This window comes from Ostrinia nubilalis, chromosome 13, assembly GCF_963855985.1.
Source record: "Ostrinia nubilalis chromosome 13, ilOstNubi1.1, whole genome shotgun sequence".
NCBI classification, from domain to species: Eukaryota; Metazoa; Arthropoda; class Insecta; order Lepidoptera; family Crambidae; genus Ostrinia; species Ostrinia nubilalis.
The window spans coordinates 7,953,269-7,972,661 of record NC_087100.1 but is presented as its reverse complement, the minus strand read 5'-3'; the positions used below and the strand labels follow the sequence as shown (position 1 = coordinate 7,972,661).

The following is a 19,393-nucleotide window of genomic DNA, read 5'->3' as shown; positions in this document are numbered from 1 at the left end:
GGCGCCTTACCTCTCCCCCGCTACGATAAGAGACAGCTGCCATAATTGCCGTCCCGCTCAAGCGCCGCTTGCGCCGTCCGTTGGGGTTTGGATTGTTTACTTGCGTAAGAAGCTCCGATTTTGAACTTAATTACAATGAATCAGTGCGCTGCTTGTCGTTCTACATTGACCGATAGTGATCGCATGGAATGCGGTGCCTGTGCGTCATCATATCACAGCTTATGCGTTGCTATTTCCGCTGAAGACCTAGGTAATTTATCGGCTAAGGCTAAGAGGGACTGGTTATGTCCCGAGTGCCGGACTAGGAGGCCGCGCAGCGATAACTCTAACACTCCGGTTCGTCCATCTACACCTAGCAATATGAATCCCGATGCAAATGTTACCGTGCGCCGCAAGAAACCTCAATCACTCATTGAACCGGCCGGTGACACAAATGTATCACGTTCGGAATTGCGTACTATAATTCAGGAGGAGCTGCGTGCTGTAATGAGAGATTTTACATGCGAACTAAAGAGTGATTGGAACAGACAGTTGAAGGCTATTAGAGGCGAGATCTCCGGACTTACGGAATCGATTCAATTCATGAATGACTCGTTTGAATCATTCAAAACGGATTTGAGCCATTGTATGACTAAAATCAACTCAATTGAGAAGGATAGGGACATGATACGGAGTGAATTAAATTCTATCACCAACCGCCTCAACCAGATTGAACAAATATCTCGTTCTTCGAACTTGGAGATCCAATGTGTTCCGGAGCATAAGTCTGAGAATTTGCTGACAATCGTGACACAACTAGGCAAGGCCGTGTCTTGTCCCATATCGGAGTCAGATGTCCATTATTGCTCGCGTACCGCAAAGAAAAACCCCGAGAGTCCTCGCCCCCGTTCCATCCTGGTTAAGTTAAGCAGCCCTCGCAACCGGGACTCCCTGTTGGCAGCCGTGATGAAATACAATAAAAGTCATCCTCAGGATAGATTAAACACGGGACATGTGGGGCTTAAGTCAGACAAGAGAACACCAATATACGTAGTGGAAAATCTGTCACCTGACAACAAGTTTCTTCATGGTATGGCTCGGAACCGGGCGAAGGAACTCCAATACAAACATGTATGGGTTCGAGGCGGACGCATATATATGCGTAAAACAGATACGTCTGAATATGTCCTGGTTCGTAGCGCGGCGACGCTGGATAGTTTAGCTTAAGTTAGGTACTAATTATAATTATATGGTTTCTTTAAAACTGGAGTACAATATTTCTAATAGTTACATTCGATAAGTTAAATATATATTTTCAAAATGTTAGGGGTCTTCGAACGAAGACAACTGAGTTATATAAAAGTGTAATTGGCTGTGACTATGATATCTTAGTTATGTGCGAGACTTGGCTAAATAGCACAATATTTGACTCAGAAATTTTGGACGATCGATTCGTGGTGTACAGGCGGGATCGCGAAACTAGCGGTTTTCATAGGCACAAATCGGGTGGTGGGGTACTCATTGCTGTGACCAAGCGTCTGCATTCCCGCCGGATGCATCGGTTCGAAAGCCAATGCGAGGATCTTTGGATAGAATTAACCATTTCTAAAAATAAAAAAACTGTCAGCAAACTTTTAATCTGCAGTGTGTACCTTCCACCTCCAATTAATAAAAGTATATTAGACCACTTTTTAGATAACACTAACAGAGTCTTAGAATCAAGCTCGAATACATTAATCCTCGGGGACTTTAATCTCAGCTGCATAGATTGGACCGATGAAACTAAGCCGTCTGCTAATCAACTAAAACCCCCTTTGGAAATTGCCCTGCTTGATTTTTTGGCTCTGAATAATTTGAAGCAACACAACATGGTTATAAATGATAAGTGCAAGATTTTGGATTTGGTTCTCTCTAATCTTGGCCCTTTGAATGTTTTACGCTGTAGTTCATTGCTTACAAATATTGACCAGTATCACCCGCCTCTTGAGTTTGAAGTGTCTATTAGTAACTCTGCTACTATGTCTTCATGCACCATTTCGGAAAGACCAAACTTTTTTAAAGCGGACATTACCAAAATTAAGTCATATTTAAATTCAATTCCATGGGAGGGCAATCTGGCAGCTTGCAACTCTGTCGATGAAATGACAGATAAGTTTTACAGTATTTTGAAGGAAGCTATCTCTACGCACGTCCCCAAATGTAAGCCTGCCACGAAGAAGTTTCCCCCTTGGTACACTAAGGATCTGATTCGCCTCATACGCGAAAAATATAAACTCAGATTAAATTATCAAAAGTATAAAAACCCCTTAGATGAGCTAGCCTTTAAAACATTAAAAAAACGATGTTTGGACATGATCGACTCCTGTTATCATAGTTACATTTCCAAAATCGAGGACTCACTATCAACCAACCCCAAAAGATTCTGGACCTTTCTGAAAGGTAAAAAAGTAAACAGTAATCCCTATCCTTCTACTATGAGATCTGATGTCAGGGAGGAGTCCAGTGGGACTGGGATCTGCAATCTCTTTGCGTCCTTCTTCGCATCTGTATACAGACCAAGTTTGCCCCATAACACCATGGTCGGGGTACAAAATATTAACTCGGGTTCCTTCGGACGCCTATCTTTGAGCCAAAGGGAAGTTAAAAATAATTTGAAATATTTAGATAGAACTAAAGGTGCAGGTCCCGACGGCATTCCTTCTTTGTTTGCGGCCCAATGCTACGACTGTTTGTCTTTGCCGTTGACCATCATATTTAACGCTTCTCTGTCCACGGGAGTATTTCCCTCTATCTGGAAGGAAGCAAGAATCATTCCGATTTTCAAGTCCGGTGACGCTGCTTCTGTGAAAAACTACCGACCCATCTCTATACTGTCAGTTTTTAGCAAGGTATTCGAGTCCTTAGTCTGCCCTTATTTATCGTGCCACATAAAACACTTGATTTCACCTCAGCAATCTGGCTTCATGGTATCACGTTCCACTGCAACAAATCTCATCCCGTTTGTCCAACTGGTTGCTGGGTCTCTCGACTCCCGTATCCCGGTCGATACTATCTACACTGACATAAGCAAAGCTTTTGACACAGTCGATCACAAAATTTTACTAAATAAACTATCTAACTTTGGCATTACTGGCAGTCTTCTTGAGTGGTTTGAATCATATCTCGGACAGCGGGAGTCAAGAGTCGTCATGAGAGGTTTCTCATCGGAGTCGTTTCATGCTACTTCAGGAGTGCCGCAGGGTTCGCATCTTGGGCCAATACTCTTTAATATATTTATAAACGACATGACTACAGTATTCGACCATGCCTCTTGCTTCCTTTATGCAGACGACATGAAACTCTGTATGCAGATCAAAGATGTTAGCGACTCACATCTTTTGCAAAAAGATCTTGATAGGTTGTCTCAGTGGTGTAGTTTAAATAAATTGTACCTAAACACGGAGAAATGTAAATTTATTCGTTTCACGAGAAGTAGGGAAAGTCCATCGCCAGTATACAGTGTCAACGGGCAAATTTTGGAGGAAGTGGAGTCGATTCGCGACCTGGGGGTCATTATGGATAAGAACCTGCGTTTTCACAAGCATATCGATCATGTCGTCACGAGAGGGTTTAGGATGCTTGGTTTTGTATTGCGAAACGCAAAGGAATTTAAAAAGTCTTCCTCTAAAATACTGCTGTACGTGACTCTTGTTCGTTCAGGTCTTGAGTACTGTAGTCAGGTTTGGTCTCCTCACTATGATGTTCATGTGAAGCGAATTGAGCGCATCCAGAAGCGGTTCATGTGGCATCTCTCATATCAGACCGGGAAGGCCAGGAGTCTTCCGAAGTATGGGGAACGCTTGGCTCATTTCGGACTGCACAGCTTGCAAGATCGCAGACAACTCTCGGATCAGATACTTCTGCACAAGATCATAAACGGCGTGGTGGACTGTCCAAAGTTGTTGGAATCCATCAACCTAAATGCCCCTTTCAAGTTACCTCGACGCGCAAGATATGTACCCTTTTTAGTGCAGGGTTCCAAAAGCAACCTGGGTCATCATGCCACCATGAATAGGCTTCAGAGGCAATATAATAGGTACAGTAAGGAGGGAGATATAGATATCTTTTCTGACTCGCTGGGTAAATTTAAGAAAAAAATACAACTCTCATTTGCACATGTGTCCGTTTAGCCAAGATCTGCCAGTTAAAGGACATTGTCAGAAACCGCCTAAAAAACCGCCAAAAAACATTAACCCATCATAATTATTTTCTATTTTTTTTAATACATTAAGCACCCTTTCGTTCTAATGGACACTTAAGCATTGAAAAATTAAATAAATAAGTCTTTTAACGTTTATTCTATAATACTATTACAACTTCCGGACGTTTTGGTGCGTGGCATGGTCTAAAACCTATCAAGTTCCATAATTTTTGCCGATAAAATCTGTACGAGGCATTACCGTACTTTATTGCTGGGAGTCCATGTATAGTGATGTTCCTGCGGCCATCATAGACAATAAAATATCGATTTTGAAAATAAAATAAATCGATTAAACTGCTTTGAAGACTAGATTTGCGTTAAAAGCTAAAAAGATATTGACACTATTACAAGAAGCTATCTAAAGTGTCCAACTGGTCGAAGGTCGTAAATAAAATAAAAATAATTAGGACCATAAACTTAGAGATTGCAATCCGGATTATTCGAAATTCGAAAATATCTGAAAAATCCGGATTTTGAGGCTATAAAAAAATCCGGATTTTTACTTTGAAATCCGGTTTTTTCGAATACTTATACCCCAAAAATTTTATCATAAAATCATAAACCAAAATATCTATTGAATGCAACAGGGATGCAAAACAAGCGAAGTTTTGATTGAACGCACCCGCACTTCGTCGCACAACACTCACACCTGCACTGTGCCTGCACAATGACGCATCATTCCGCATGCGTAAGTGAATTCGCTAGTCGGCCAGTGAGTTTTATACGAGACGCTGATTCTGAAACACCATATCGCTGAGTTTTAAAGAGCAGCTAAATCGGCAAATATCCCTTGCAAGTGTAAGTCATCATCATCATCATCATCTCAGCCATAGGACGTCCACTGCTTTCCATGTTGCCTGGTTGGTAGCGGCCTGCGTCCAGCGCCTTCCTTCTACCTTTATGATGTTATCGGTCCACCTTGTGGGTGGACGTTCCACGCTGCGTTTTCCGGTACGCGGCTTCCACTCCAAATTCAAATTATTTATTGCATGTCACTCCAGAACCTTGCTGCCCCATCGGCCGTCAGTTCTGCGTACTATGTGCCCTGCCCATTGCCACTTCAGCTTGTATCCGTCGGGCTAGTATGTCAGCGACTATACTTCGTTTACGGATCTCCTCATTTCTGATTCGATCTTGTAAAGAAACACCGAGCATAGCCCTCTCCATAGCACGCTGTGCAATTTGAGCTTCTGTATAAGGCCTAAAGTGAGAGGCCACGTTTCCGAACCATAAGTCATCACTGGTAACACACATTGGCTGTAGACCTTAGTCTTCAGGCACTGAGGTATTTTGGACGAAAAGATGTTGCGTCGTTTCCCAAACGCTGCCCAGCCGAGTTGGATTCGACGATTGACCTCTTTCTCGAAATTGGACCTACCCAGCTGAATCGTTTGTCCGAGGTAGACAATTAGACATACTTGTCAACAATCTCGAGAATTGAGCTCCCAACCGAAACTGGGTAGGGCGCAACATGGACATTGGACATAAGCTTTGTTTTCTCCATAATATTCATCCGCAGGCCAAGTGTAAGTAGAGATCTTCAACCTTGCCCATCAAATTCACCCAGCGGATCCGATTTACTTACATTAATTCATCTCGAAATGTTATTGTATGAGAATGGGGGTGATTGTGGAGAGATCCTTAAAAGAGTTTTAAACAGGTTGTTGGCTATACCGCCAACCATTTAGCTGGGTTGATGATGGAGTCAAGAGGTGACCATAGGAACTCTTAAACGAAACGGCGGAATCGCATCGAACTTGGGTTCGTTGGATTTGTCTTTTCGAGCACTTTAGTGCTAGATGATGCCCAGGGTCCTGATGATGGATTCGGGAGGTGGCCATAGGAACTCCTAAACGAAACGGTGGAAACTCATCGAATTTGGGTTTGTTGGATTTGTCTTTTCAAGCACTTAAGTGCTAGATGATGTTCAGGGTCCTGATGATGAAGTCAGGAGGTGGCCATAGGAACTCCTAACCGAAACGGCAGAAACAAAAGAGCACTTTGGTCGTAAATAATGACCAGGGCCCTGAGATTGAAATACAACTTAAAAGTGTAAAATAAAATTATAATAAAAAAATGAGCTCCCCTGGCCTACCTGGAAATCTTTATAGACTTCGGACAGGTCTGGTCTAGTAAGGACAATCTGTTCAGGTGTCAGGTAGGGATTCTTAGATGGATCAAACTTGGAGTGCAAGTGTGGTTTTGTTCCCCAGTCGACGAAGCACATGATGTCGTGCCCTGCGTGCCCAAACAACTGCAAGCAGCAAGATTTAATGAAGGCTACTGACAACGCCACTCTTGTGGCAGAGTTTTGGGCTGACGCTGTGTAGGTTTGTTGTCGACACGACAAGAAGAAGAATAAAAAATATATTTTATAGGTACAAGCAAGTTTTTATTCTGAAATGCAGTTGTACTAAAACGAAAAAAATAATGCAAGGTTCAAATAATTTCGAAAGCTTGTAGCGCAAACCGAAAAAAAGAGGATTAAATTCCATGCGCGATAATAAAATAAAACGCTTTTCTTCAAAAACTTACATCTTTTTGAAAAAAAAACTACGTTTGTTTAAATTAAATTGATGGTTTAAAAAATTTACCTAATATTCGAAAAATCCGGATAATCCGGATTTGTACGTAACACAAATCCTGAAAACCGGATTTAAGAAAAATCCGGATTTTGCAATCTCTACATAAACTGATATTCATGGTATCATAACTGTAAAAGTGTCAGAATCCGATGTTGAATCCAATGCCAGTTGAAGTGTGAGAAACATATATCAACCTAGTATAGTTGCCAGTCTCTCATAATCTATGCCAATGAGGGTTTTCGCGATTGAAAAATCCGCCAGATGGCAATACGTAGACGTGAGGTCCAAATGCTGCATGATTGGTTATTTTTGACATGACATTGACAGATATCCACCAATCATGCAGCATTTGGACCTCGCGTCTACTTATTGCCATCTCGCGGATTTTTCAATCGCGAAAACCCTCATTCATAGCACATTAATAATAGACCAAATGAACTTTTTTTATAGATTGTGAAAGAGAAGATAAAGATTTTATTATTTTATTAAAATCTTGCCACGAAGTAGTTTTTCAGTAGAAACCAGGATTGGATAATCGCTACAGGCAAGTATCAGAACATTTTATAAATATTTTTAATCGATTATATCCTTGTGAATCGTTTTAATAAATTGTCATTTTACTTTTTCAATTAAAACTTTTTCAATCCCTAGTCTTGTCAAACTGTCATAATGTCAACAAATTATAAATGTCACGTCAGTTGACTCAATTTCAGTCTTCTGTGCGTTTATTGTATTTTTATTTCAATGAAATAGTGCTAAAGGGTTAGTACTAAAAGTGAAAGCCTTTTTTCAGAAAGAAAACCAATGTGGTGCCCTTATTATTCATACTGTTTGAAAGTTACAAGTCAGTGATACAGAGTTGCCGACATTATAACTCCGTAGTGATACCATACCAAAGAAGAAGTTTTCCTAAACACACACACTTGTGTTATTTTTATATGTGATCAAATAAAAAGGATTAATTCTACTGCTCAAATGGAATAACTTATCCCAAGAGACCGAATATAAAAAAAAACCTCTCCATAGAAATTATCACCATCACGAGGATGTGAATTTTTTTGAGAATTTGATATTGGTCCTGTAAGAAAAGTAGTTGTATTTCAGTAGTAGAATCAACCCTTCTTGTTTCATCAGCAAGAGTAACTATAAAAACGCCCTGTAGGTAGGTATTATTAAGCTGAAGAGTTTGTTTAGTGTCAAAGACTGTCACACAGTGTAACTTAAGTTGGCATATTATGATAATGAACATAAAAACTTAAATAAATATTTATGTTAATATTTTTTGTATTTATTTATTTTCCCAAAGCTTCACAGTGACAGCTGAAACAGCAATACTGTTGTAAAACTAAACTTGGAACAAACTGTTACATATATTTTACAAATTAAAATAAAACCGCATGTTGCTTTACTTTCTCGTATAGGTAATAAATGTAATTAATGGCTAGATTATTAATGTTACTTTGTTACCCTCAATAGTGAGGAGATCTTATAAAATGGTAACCCTGATTTTCATTGTCATTCAAGTGCTCTTTCTTCGCATAGGCTTCTGTGATTTGGCCAAGGGCCACACACATTGCGATAACATTATGCGACATTGATTTGACAGCAGCGGAGTGAAGTCTTGCGACTATGCAAAATGATACCCTGTAATCGTAGCGCATATAGACATAGACGGGGCGGGGCACATAGCTCGTAGAGCTGATGGCCGCTGGGGCAGGAAAGTTCTTGAGTGGCGACCACGAGCCGAAAGACGTAGCGTGGGCAGGCCTCCCACTAGGTGGACCGACGATCTGGTGAAGGTCGCGGGAGGTGCCTGTATGCGAGCGGTGCAGGATCGGTCTTCGTGGAAATCCTTGGGGGAGGCCTTTGTCCAGCAGTGGACGTCTTTTCGGCTGAAACGAACGAACGAACGATACGTATTACCACTATTTACCAGACATTACTATTTATTGCATACTCGCCGGATTACACGTAGGAGCACGCGCGTTACAGCTTCGGCCTTGCATTATTATAAGATCTTGTTCCGCCCTTTTACGAACTTCCTCCGTGAGGATATCCCCGCCGAATTCTATGATGAACCTATCAAAAGTCATATTCTGCAATGTCAACCCACCACAAGGTGGACCGACGACCTGATAAAGGTAGCGGGAAGGCGCTGGATGCAGGCCGCTACCAACCGTGCGATGTGGAAGTCATTGGGGGAGGCCTATGTTCAGTAGTGGACGTCCTGTGGCTGAAATGATGATGATGATGATGAAATGAATGAAAATGACAAATCTTCGAACGTGTATAATACCGTGCCAAAGTAATCATATAATTTTGGCACCTTAATAACTGTTGCCGTTTTTGTTGTAAAGATCATGCAGCGCTACTTGCGGATATTATTGGAAAGAAAACTATGTGGGCTCTAGATCTGAAGCCGCTTTAGCGAACACGAAGTGCTCATACAATGCGGCGTATTTTCTTCCAGTCTTTAGTCAGGACTTTAGTCGAATTAAAACCCCGGTTGAACGTGATATAGCCGCACTAGAATACGATGCTTTTTTGCATAATCGCAAGACTTCGTTCCAGTGTCGACCGAATGTTATCACGATGTATGTGGCCCAGGGGTTACCGTAGCCGCTAAGGTTTGAAACTTCTTGCTTAAAATATTGTAGTCTTTGGCATAGACTACGACGGTAGTCATGGAGATAGGAGTTTGTTATCTCGTGTCAGATGTAAATGGTGAAAAGAAAACTCATGATTCGTGTTATTTTTATGCAATATGTAGGTATTTTATAAAAGTGGAACCCCGAGTGATCTCCAAAACCCATTCTATTATTATATACGATTCGGCTTCGATATCTATAATACAATAGGAGTTTATTTCATGTGTCAGATGACAAGGGTGGAAACAACCTACGATTCATGTTGTTTATTTACGTGCAATATGTGGGCATATTATAAAAGTGGAATGCCGAGTTGTATTTCTAAAACTTGTTCTATTATTTTATACTATTTGGCTGCGACTCGGCGTGACGACAATACAAAACATTTTTCGCGAATCGGTGTTCATACATTCACTTAATACATTAGACGCCATGTTGTCATAAACGACATATTATAAAATCGCTGTGATTTAATATTCTTAATCATTAATTTTATGGCAAGTGTCCATCAGGAATCATTGTTCTTACACACAGAATTGTATTATTTCGCTTTCGGGTAGTAATATGTCAAAATTGTTGGTTCTTAGGCGAACAATGTATGGAGAACGAACATTGTCCTTTGAGGTTTAAAATTGTTCTAAATAGAAATAAATTAAATTAAATTGAATATTGTGTCAAAATCAGCTGTACGTTTAAGTTTCACATTCTGTCAAAGTCCACTTTTGCATGCCGTGGCAGCCTGTAATTAAGATAGCACCTAGTCCTAAGACAAAATTATGTATGTAAACCCCTTTGCTTGAATTTGTGTCTGTCTTGTTGGTTGTCCTAATTAAATAAATAAATAAATAAATAAATAAATAAATACTTTAAAGAGAATAGGGTTTTAGGGTATTCAGGATAAAAGTGAAGGAAACGTAATGTATTGTGGTAACTCTCTTTATACTCTATAGGCAGATTGGTACATTATAAAATAGTCTAGTTTCATATTTACAATTTAGCCATGGAGGCCCCAGACACCAGCGTGTCCGAGGACGCCGGCATGGCCGAGACCCACGGCGGGGCCCACGGGGCCCACGCCCCAGGGCGCGACGGCGCCGTGCAAGCCGAGGCCGGCGGGGGCCACCAGGCGGGCGGCGGGGATGTCGATGCGGGCGGTGTGCGACCAGGCCGCGGCGGGGGCCAGCAGCGGCGCCGAGCGCTTGCCCAGGATGTGCGCGCCGTGGCCCAACGTGGCGTCAACGGCCCTCGCGGTGAGGTGCGCGGCGCGGTCCAGGTTCACGCTCAGGGTGTCCAGGGGCCTGCCGTCGGCAGCCAGGATGCTGGCGGGCTGGCCGGGAGCGAGCGAGACGGGGCCGCGGTAGTTGTAGGCGGCGCCGTGCAGGGGCGCGCCGAGGGCCACTGCGGGGCCCGCGACCGCCACGGGGGCCGCGTGGCCGATTAGCGGGGCGCCGAGGCCGGCCAGGGGACCGCCCCAGCCGAGTCCTCCCAGGCCCCAGCCCAGACCCAGGGCGCTGGGCGCGGCGGCCGCCATGGCCAGGACAGAGGACAACACCACCAGCTTAAACATTGTGGTCTGTGTTGTTTACGAAATGTAACTGATGCATTTACCCCTTTGGCTTCAGCTTTTATACCGGTCCGATTAGTAGCGTCCGATTCCTAGATACCTTTGTGACGTAGGTAAATATGCAATTCAGGGCGTTGGCTAGAGGTCGTTAGCGTAAAGAAAAGCTACTAGGTAAAGTCGCATGGCGGGCCCTGAACTTCGGTCAGCCAGCATAAACAACTCTTACCTATCTTAGAATGTAGTCTTAGGCTGAGTTGTACCACCTAACTTTAACTAAAACTATAACGATAACAGGTGCTTGTATGGAGTTTGACAGATTTTTGACGTTTGTTAAAGTTAAAGTAAGATTGCACCATCTTGAAATCACCCTGCCTTAGAATTTAATCCCCAAACAACATTTTGTCAGTGATCTGAACTTTTTCGGTGTTTACAATGAACCATTAATTGATTTCAAAATGTAATAACGAGCATACGAGTAATAATAATAATAATCTAAATATTATAACTCAGAGGTGACCGACTGACTGACTGACATAGTGATCTATCAACGCACAACCAGCGTTGCCAGACGTCCCGATTTTGGCGGGACGTCCCGATTTTTAAATCAAATTTAAATGTCCCGCGCGGGACAGTCTCGGTCCCGCTTTTCGGAGAGAGACACTCACTTCACCAGACTATTGTTTGAAACGCCATATTATTCTAAAAAATAACACTTTTTTAATTTTTTTCTTTTTTTATTCTAAAGACGAATTTAACGATAGAGTAAATCTGATTTAAAATATTATTTTTTTGTTAAAATACATTTTATATGGCTACTTTTGCTATCTATTGTCACGTAAACGTAATTTTAAATCAGATTAAAAGATAAATATTTGAAAACCTTTGATTATAATTTGAAAATTATTAATAATAACCGGTTATTATGAATAATTACCGACAGTCGCGGTAAAAGTGATAAATTAATCACATTTAACAGTGAATATTTAATAATTCAACCTTAGTACTAACAAATTTCATAAAAGAGAACAACATCTTGTGTACCTACGTGCTCGTGTACAGCCAAACTTTTGAACGTTTTGATATCATATATTAATATAATTTGGCATAATGAGTTTAGAATGTTTCTTGCATAATATTACTTTTCCATGATGCCTGTAACATAATGTTTTGATTTAAAGTGAAAAATAGGTTAAGGTGCGGCGGGGGTGGCCCTTGGGCCACCCCTAAGCCGCCTATTTAGTTTTATACACACATAAATGACCTCATATTAATCACATTTACCAAATCATGCGGTAATTATTCATAATAACCGGCGATTATTCATAATTTTCACATTTATCACTTTGACCGTAACATATATACGTTTTTTTACTATGTCCCGCTTCTGACGGAAGAATCCCGCTATTTTCACTCAAAAAGTACCAAAGTCCCGACTTGGCGAAAAAAAAAACTGGCAACGCTGCGCACAACCCAAACCACTGGACGGATCAGGCTGAATTTGGCATGCTGGTAGATGTTATGTAGGTGTCGCAGTCGGATTGTATAATCCGCCGTTTTACATTACCACTAGGCATTTTACATTACAGCTCTGTTTTGTAATACGGCGGTTCAACGTTTAGGCGGATTGTCATTGCGATACGTTCTTCAATACGGCGGCCCACGTTTAGCCGCATCGTACTACTACTTAGATTGTAGGGTGACCATACTTACAAAATAAAACAATCTTTAATGAAAATAAATTTTAATAAGACAGATTTTAAGAATTATTATCTTCGTTACTGTATACCTAATAATATATTTGGCTTCAGTATTTTTTTTTACTTATTTATAAATCACAAGGGATAGCCATCTAAAAAAAAGTAACTCATAACAATTAAACTTTTCTAAACATTTTAAGAATTAATTAGATATTTGGCTTTAGTCTTTTTTAGACATTAAAAATGATCACAGGGGACAGGTAACTCAAAACAATAAAGTCTTAGTCAATTTTTCTGGGTTATTTTTCTTTAAGATAAAATTATCTTCACCGGCCAAGGCCATGATTTCATATTTTTACATTAATAATATTGTGTAGGATTCCGCCGAACACCAGAATACATAGCCACTTTGTCCGGCAGCGCCACGGTATTGAAAATAGGAACTAAAAACTGTCAAAGCGGCGGGTAATGACACGCTGTTTTACATTACGGCTAGCCGTATTGAAGAACGTTTAGCGCCGAATACATTCCGGCGGATTTTCATTCAGCTGTATTCAATCCGGCTAAACGTTAAGCCGCCGTATTACAAAACAGAGCTGTAATGCAAAATGCCTAGCTGTAATGTAAAACGACGGATTATACAATCTGACTGCGACATAGGCATCCGCTAAGAAAGGATTTTACGAAACTCCACCCCTAAAGGGGTTAAATGGGATCCACGCGTACGAAGTAGCAGGCGGCCGCTAGTAAGTAGGTAAGTCCCAGTTATTACATTTTGAGCGTCTTTGCGGTCAGCTTTCATGAGATCTTAAGGGCCATATTACAAAAATTATGTATAACTCGACTCTATTCTAGCATACTCGTAGATTACCTACTACGTCTGAACATTGAAATTTAACCAATCAAAGGTCTGATTTATTAACTTTAAATTGACATAAGGGCTTTTTATTACCACTGTTATAATGGCCGATAACACTTTTCTGAGTCTTTTCTTTTTTGTCTGGCTTTAATAAACACTTTTCTGTCTGGCTTTAATCAATGGGAGGAAGCAACATACTTTTAAAGAACTTAGGTGAGCAATAATATATTTTTTTTAAATTCAACCCCTAAATGGGTAAAACGGGGCCTCAACTTATAAATGGCAAACAAATGTATTTCCGTAACAGATGGCATTTTACGAGAGAGAAGCCAGGGGTAAAATGTAGTTTTTGCAGCATCATCATCATCATCATTTCAGCCATAGGACGTCCACTGCTGAACATAGGCCTCCACCAATGCTTTCCATGTTGATCGATTGGTAGCAGCCTGCGTTCAGCGCTTCCCTGCTTTGTTTTGGCTTTTAAAGAAAGATTATATTATCTAAACAGATAAAATTACATCGTCAGTATTTACCTACTTAATTATCTCTTGAAAACTCTAACTCAAATCAAAGCCTATTATGTAAAACATTTATTTATTTATAAACATTTTTTATAGATTAAGTACATAGGTACTCGTACATATTTAAAAATAGGTAAGAAAATTATCTATCAGTAGGGATCTTAATATAACTTATAAATAAATTTATTTTTGTTTCGGATTTTATCTAATTAATCGTAGTTTATCGTTCTTTTCTAGGAGTATTTTTGCATTTAAGTATGTAACTATAATGCTTCACACCTCAAACTAATTTCAAACCAAATTAATGACTGCCTTAGGTAGGCAATAAGTGTAGGTAGGTAATGTTGAGACACTTAAAAGTACTTTTTAAAACTAACTGAGTCCAGAATAAGTCAAATTCATGAATGTTAATGTGTTTTAATGATATTAAGTACACGACGTGTACTTTTCTCTCTCATATTGTTCACCAGTTTGACTAACTTGAATTAGGCTGGGTTGCACCACTTGCACCATCTTACTTTAACTTTGACAAACTCCATACAAAAAATACCGGTTATCGTTATAGTTACGGTCAAACTTAGGTGGTGCAACTCAACCTTAATGTCCTATGTCTCCTAGATGGGGCAGAGGGCGTCTACAACAGTCCTCCATCGCGTTCGGTCTTGAGCTTCGCGTTGAATCTCGCTCTAAGGCATGCTAATTTTCTTCGCCTCGTTTGCTACAGTGCGCCGCCAAGTTTGTTTGGGGCGACTACGTTGGTTATTGTTAATATGAAAAGCAGCGCAGCATCCAGCAGCATAGTAATTATTAAATACTTTGCGATGTACAGCTTATTAGAATTTTACTTTTATTTGTAACATTTACAACTTACATGCGATGCGACAGTGTTTAGCTGAATTTCCTGTCATCCATACTTACGACAAGACCAACTTTGTAATATGTAGTATCTAACTATTCTACGAGTACAATAACATCTAGGTGCTTATTTTTCCTAGCAATTTATTTATAGACAAGATCTGTGGTTTTCAATATTTAGATGATACACGCAGACACAAATAGTCTTGATAATAATTGCTTTTTGTGTACTCGTTTTATCTACTCGATGGATCGACGACCTCAGATGATAGCTGATAGTGGAAAGACGAAAAAAGGGATTGGCGTTCCTTATGACAGAGTAGGAGGGAGTGTGGAAGGCGCCGAAGAAGAAGAAGTGAGTGCCATTGGCTGAAATAATGATGATGTTCTGTTGTTCTCCCGTCGTTCTGTTGTTTTTTTATGTGATATGATAGGTGGCAGACGAGCAGTCGGATCACCTGATGGTAAGCAATTGCCGCCGCCCCTGTACACATGTTTCAGCCAAATGACGTCCACTGCTGGACAAAGGCCTCCCCCAAGGATTTCCATCGTTACCGTTGGATGCAATCAGTGATTTTGATATGAAACTGATTGTGTTGTGACGCAAGACGAAAATTTTTACGAATACTTATATTGTATTCTGGCTCTCTTCATTCTCATTCTTACTTGTGTCTAAGCAGCTAACTATCGTGTCTTCTTATCATTATGTTGTTGCATATTCTGACGTATTAAGTATTCACGGATATGGTTTTGGACTCTCTAGGCCTGGTGGACCATGGTTCGATAGGACAGATGTAACAACATGGATCACCATGCTATGTAGAATTATCATACAGTAAGAATAATTCTACGAGTTTTAAATAGAATAGGGTATTGCATTCAGGGTAGAATTAAAACATATAAGTGTCGTGGTAACTCTCTTTATAAACTATAGGTAGATAGATACATTATACAATAGGCTAGGTTTCATATTTACAATTCAGCCATGGAGACCCCAGACACCAGCGTGTCCGAGGACGCCGGCATGGCCGAGACCCACGGCGGGGCCCACGGGGCCCACGCCCCAGGGCGCGACGGCGCCGTGCAAGCCGAGGCCGGCGGGGGCCACCAGGCGGGCGGCGGGGATGTCGATGCGGGCGGTGTGCGACCAGGCCGCGGCGGGGGCCAGCAGCGGCGCCGAGCGCTTGCCCAGGATGTGCGCGCCGTGGCCCAACGTGGCGTCAACGGCCCTCGCGGTGAGGTGCGCGGCGCGGTCCAGGTTCACGCTCAGGGTGTCCAGGGGCCTGCCGTCGGCGGCCAGGATGCTGGCGGGCTGGCCGGGGGCGAGCGAGACGGGGCCGCGGTAGTTGTAGGCGGCGCCGTGCAGGGGCGCGCCGAGGGCCACTGCGGGGCCCGCGACCGCAACGGGAGCCGCGTGGCCGATCAGCGGGGCGCCGAGCCCGGCCAGGGGACCGCCCCAGCCGAGTCCTCCCAGGCCCCAGCCCAGACCCAGGGCGCTGGGCGCGGCGGCCGCCATGGCCAGGACAGAGGACAACACCACCAGCTTGAACATTGTGGTCTGTGTTGTTTACGAAGTGTAACTGATGCATTTACCCCTTTGGCTTCAGCTTTTATACCGGTCCGATTAGTAGGCGTATTCCTAGATACCTTTGTGACGTTGGTAAAATATGCAATTCAGGGCGTTGGCTATAGGTCGTTCGCGTAAAGAAAAGCACCTAGGTAAGGGCGCGTGGCGGGCTCTGAGTTTCGGTCAGCGTAAACCACTTCTAATCTATCTTGGACTCTAAACTCTTCGAGCTTGATATCAGAATGCATTTTCTCGGGAATCGACACTATTTCCGTGTTTACCTTGAACATTTTGATAAAGGGCCATTCACTTTATGTTATGCAATAACTAAATAGCCAATTAATATAAATACTTCAATAATTATGTTCATCCTTTTTCCAAGCATCGAACTCACGATTACGTAGTATGTAGGATACGATACGTGCAAGCCCATACGCACACATGCTTATTTAATTAATTTAGGATTCCAAAAAATCTGACATGAAATTCAAGCCTTTATTGCATAATAAAATAATAATTAAGCTTTCTATTCTATTATTAGATTTATGTATTCGACATTGGTTATGAGAATGATGCAATAATTGACAAGTGTTTCTCGTGGTGTGTTTACCCTACATTCAAAGGGAACAATAACTAAACATTATAATAGTATACTGGAACTATTTCGAATGTAAAGGATAGAGTCGTTAACCTTTAAGAGTCAACGACCGCCTAAACATAACATTTGAGAAAAATGTTTCTGGCATCAAGAAAATTAAAGATAAAATGTTTGTAGTATTTCCTATCACGTTTGGTATATTTGCTATTGTCATTTTCCTACTATTTGCTTTTTATAGATCATTTATAAATATAACTGGTATACGAATAGGAAGCTCTGAATCACTAGAACTGATGAAAATTAATCAATAACTGAAACTCATATGCCTATTTGTTATCTACGAGTAGGTTGAGCTTTTTAACTTATCCATAACTTTATTATAATCAACTACTTAAGGTAGATTCAACCAAACAAGAGTAAATGAATATTAATCTTAGAATAATAATACGAGTATTTCCCATACTGAAACTCAATGTGCCAGTTATACCAGGAGTTATTCTCGGATAAAAGTTTGGTCGAATCGGGCCTAATAGCATATCACCCGCATGGCTCTCTCTCTCTGAAAGTTTTGATTGTGCACTCCGCAATCAAAGGAACTTGCCAAAAGCATACATTTCTACATTCTCTCCCCACATAACAAGAGATAAGTTTACCTTACAAACATGAATCTCCTATATACCACTTTAACGCCCGTATTCATAAACGATGCTTGTTTAAGTGAAGCAGCGGGTTAGTAGTAGTTTCGCAAGATTTTCCTTCGCACGAATGAAATTACTAGTTCTCAAAGGGGTCGATTCGCACCCGTTTTTAATACTTTTGATAAATCCGGGCGAAACGCCTACTAAAATTATTATTGAAAGGGGACGTTTCGCACATGCGAAGGAAAATCGTGCGAAACTACTACTAACCCGAAGCAGCAAATCGAACGCACAGCGTTGAATAGAGCTCTGTGATTGGTTCGTGTGTCATCCTGTGCGTCCACGCGCACTGTGAGACCTTATGGAGTCTTGAATGTCGATGTTAGTTTTACTTATTTCGTGAATTCATAGCTTTGGGGAGAAGGAGAATTATAATGTCAAATAAAATATTCTTGCTTTTTTAAAATTAATATTATTATTGTACGCTTTGGAGCTCACGGGTCAAAAGTGGCCCGGTCCTTTATTATTATCCTTATAATATCACATATACATTTGCCGATTTAGAGAAATATATTAAAATTTGGAGAATTTAAAAACTATAAAGCACAAACCATTTCAAAAACCAAAAATTAAGGATCACATTGTCAGTTTGTTACAGAATTTACTCGAAAACTTGGAAACTACATAAAGGTAAAGAATTTCTATCGTTATTAACTTATACATAAATGCTATCTTAGACTAATACTGTGTGTACAGGGGCGGAGTAGGCGACCGGTACTGAGTGGACAAGAGGTACTGAGTGAACTACAGGAGCTGAGTGGACTACAGGCGCTGAGTGGACTACAGGCACTACAGGGGAGCCGTGGACTACAGAGCTGGAGTATGCAGAGTAGCTCGACACAGCAGGCTGGACTACAGACGACACCACAGCAGGGGCGGAGTAAGCTAGCACGTGCGAAGGTGCAGGCGCAGCGGCGGCGCAAGCCAAGATGGCGAAAAGGATGATCTGGAAATAAACAAAAGAAAAATTAGGAAGACATAAAATAAACAAAAGAAAAATTAAGAAGGTCAAAGTCAAAGTCAAGTCCTTTATTTGCTTGGACTATTAAATAGTGCTTACAAATAGCCAAATATTAAAATAATAAAAGAATAAAAATAAAAGTCTAATAAAAAACCTTAAAGTTTTGCTCATATGGAACTTTTACATTTTCATAAACTTTTAGGGCTATATTTCACCGGCACATCATGGCGGCGCAACCAGTCGCCGGCTACCAACAAAATGTATGCAGCTTTGCGCAACCAAACGGACACCAGGTGAGTAACTATCTATAGAGCTGCATACATTTTGTTGGTAGCCGGCGACTGGTTGCGCCGCCATAGTGTCCCTGTGAAATATAGCCCTTAGCCCAGTGCTTCGAGACCAACATTTGGCAAGTTCTGAGAAGAAGCGCCGCAACAAATTCAACTCAAACAAGGTGTTAAATCGGGCACCGAAGGCACGAAACAAAATGGCAAAAAAATCCAACTTCTATGCGGATTATTATTTATCTGATAGAGAGCTAGACACAAACAAGAACGATGCGAGCTACAGAGTTGAGGCACAGGATAGTTGAAGATCAATTAATGTGACCATTCAGCAGTA

General features: G+C 41.2%; 3 protein-coding genes across 3 annotated transcripts; all 3 read right to left on the bottom strand.

The window, feature by feature from the left end:
• Window positions 1-10,372: 10,372 nt before the first annotated feature.
• Window positions 10,373-11,074, bottom strand: LOC135077512 (cuticle protein 16.5-like). The gene has a single exon (XM_063972067.1). It carries the CDS (start codon window positions 11,017-11,019, stop codon window positions 10,447-10,449), a length of 573 nt encoding a protein of 190 aa, XP_063828137.1. The 5' UTR covers window positions 11,020-11,074; the 3' UTR covers window positions 10,373-10,446.
• Window positions 11,075-15,852: 4,778 nt separating this feature from the next.
• On the bottom strand, window positions 15,853-16,656 carry LOC135077511 (cuticle protein 16.5-like). The gene has a single exon (XM_063972066.1). It carries the CDS (start codon window positions 16,498-16,500, stop codon window positions 15,928-15,930), a length of 573 nt encoding a protein of 190 aa, XP_063828136.1. The 5' UTR covers window positions 16,501-16,656; the 3' UTR covers window positions 15,853-15,927.
• Window positions 16,657-18,484: 1,828 nt separating this feature from the next.
• Window positions 18,485-19,129, bottom strand: LOC135077292 (A-kinase anchor protein 14). The gene is made up of 2 exons (XM_063971827.1): window positions 19,094-19,129; window positions 18,485-18,757 (listed from the first exon to the last, which is right to left on the bottom strand). The coding sequence occupies exons 1-2, from the start codon at window positions 19,127-19,129 to the stop codon at window positions 18,485-18,487; spliced, it is 309 nt and encodes a 102-aa protein (XP_063827897.1).
• Window positions 19,130-19,393: the final 264 nt, after the last annotated feature.

What these genes read in the sequence shown, in the direction of transcription:
- LOC135077512 (XM_063972067.1), bottom strand. Translation starts at nt 11,019, where the DNA reads ATGTTTAAGCTGGTGGTGTTGTCCTCTGTCCTGGCCATGGCGGCCGCC.
- LOC135077511 (XM_063972066.1), bottom strand. Translation starts at nt 16,500, where the DNA reads ATGTTCAAGCTGGTGGTGTTGTCCTCTGTCCTGGCCATGGCGGCCGCC.
- LOC135077292 (XM_063971827.1), bottom strand. Translation starts at nt 19,129, where the DNA reads ATGGCGGCGCAACCAGTCGCCGGCTACCAACAAAAT. An exon ending in TCGCCGGCTACCAACAAAAT is followed by an intron (nt 18,758 to 19,093) that starts GTATGCAGCTCT and finishes GTTTATTTCCAG; the next exon opens with ATCATCCTTTTCGCCATCTT.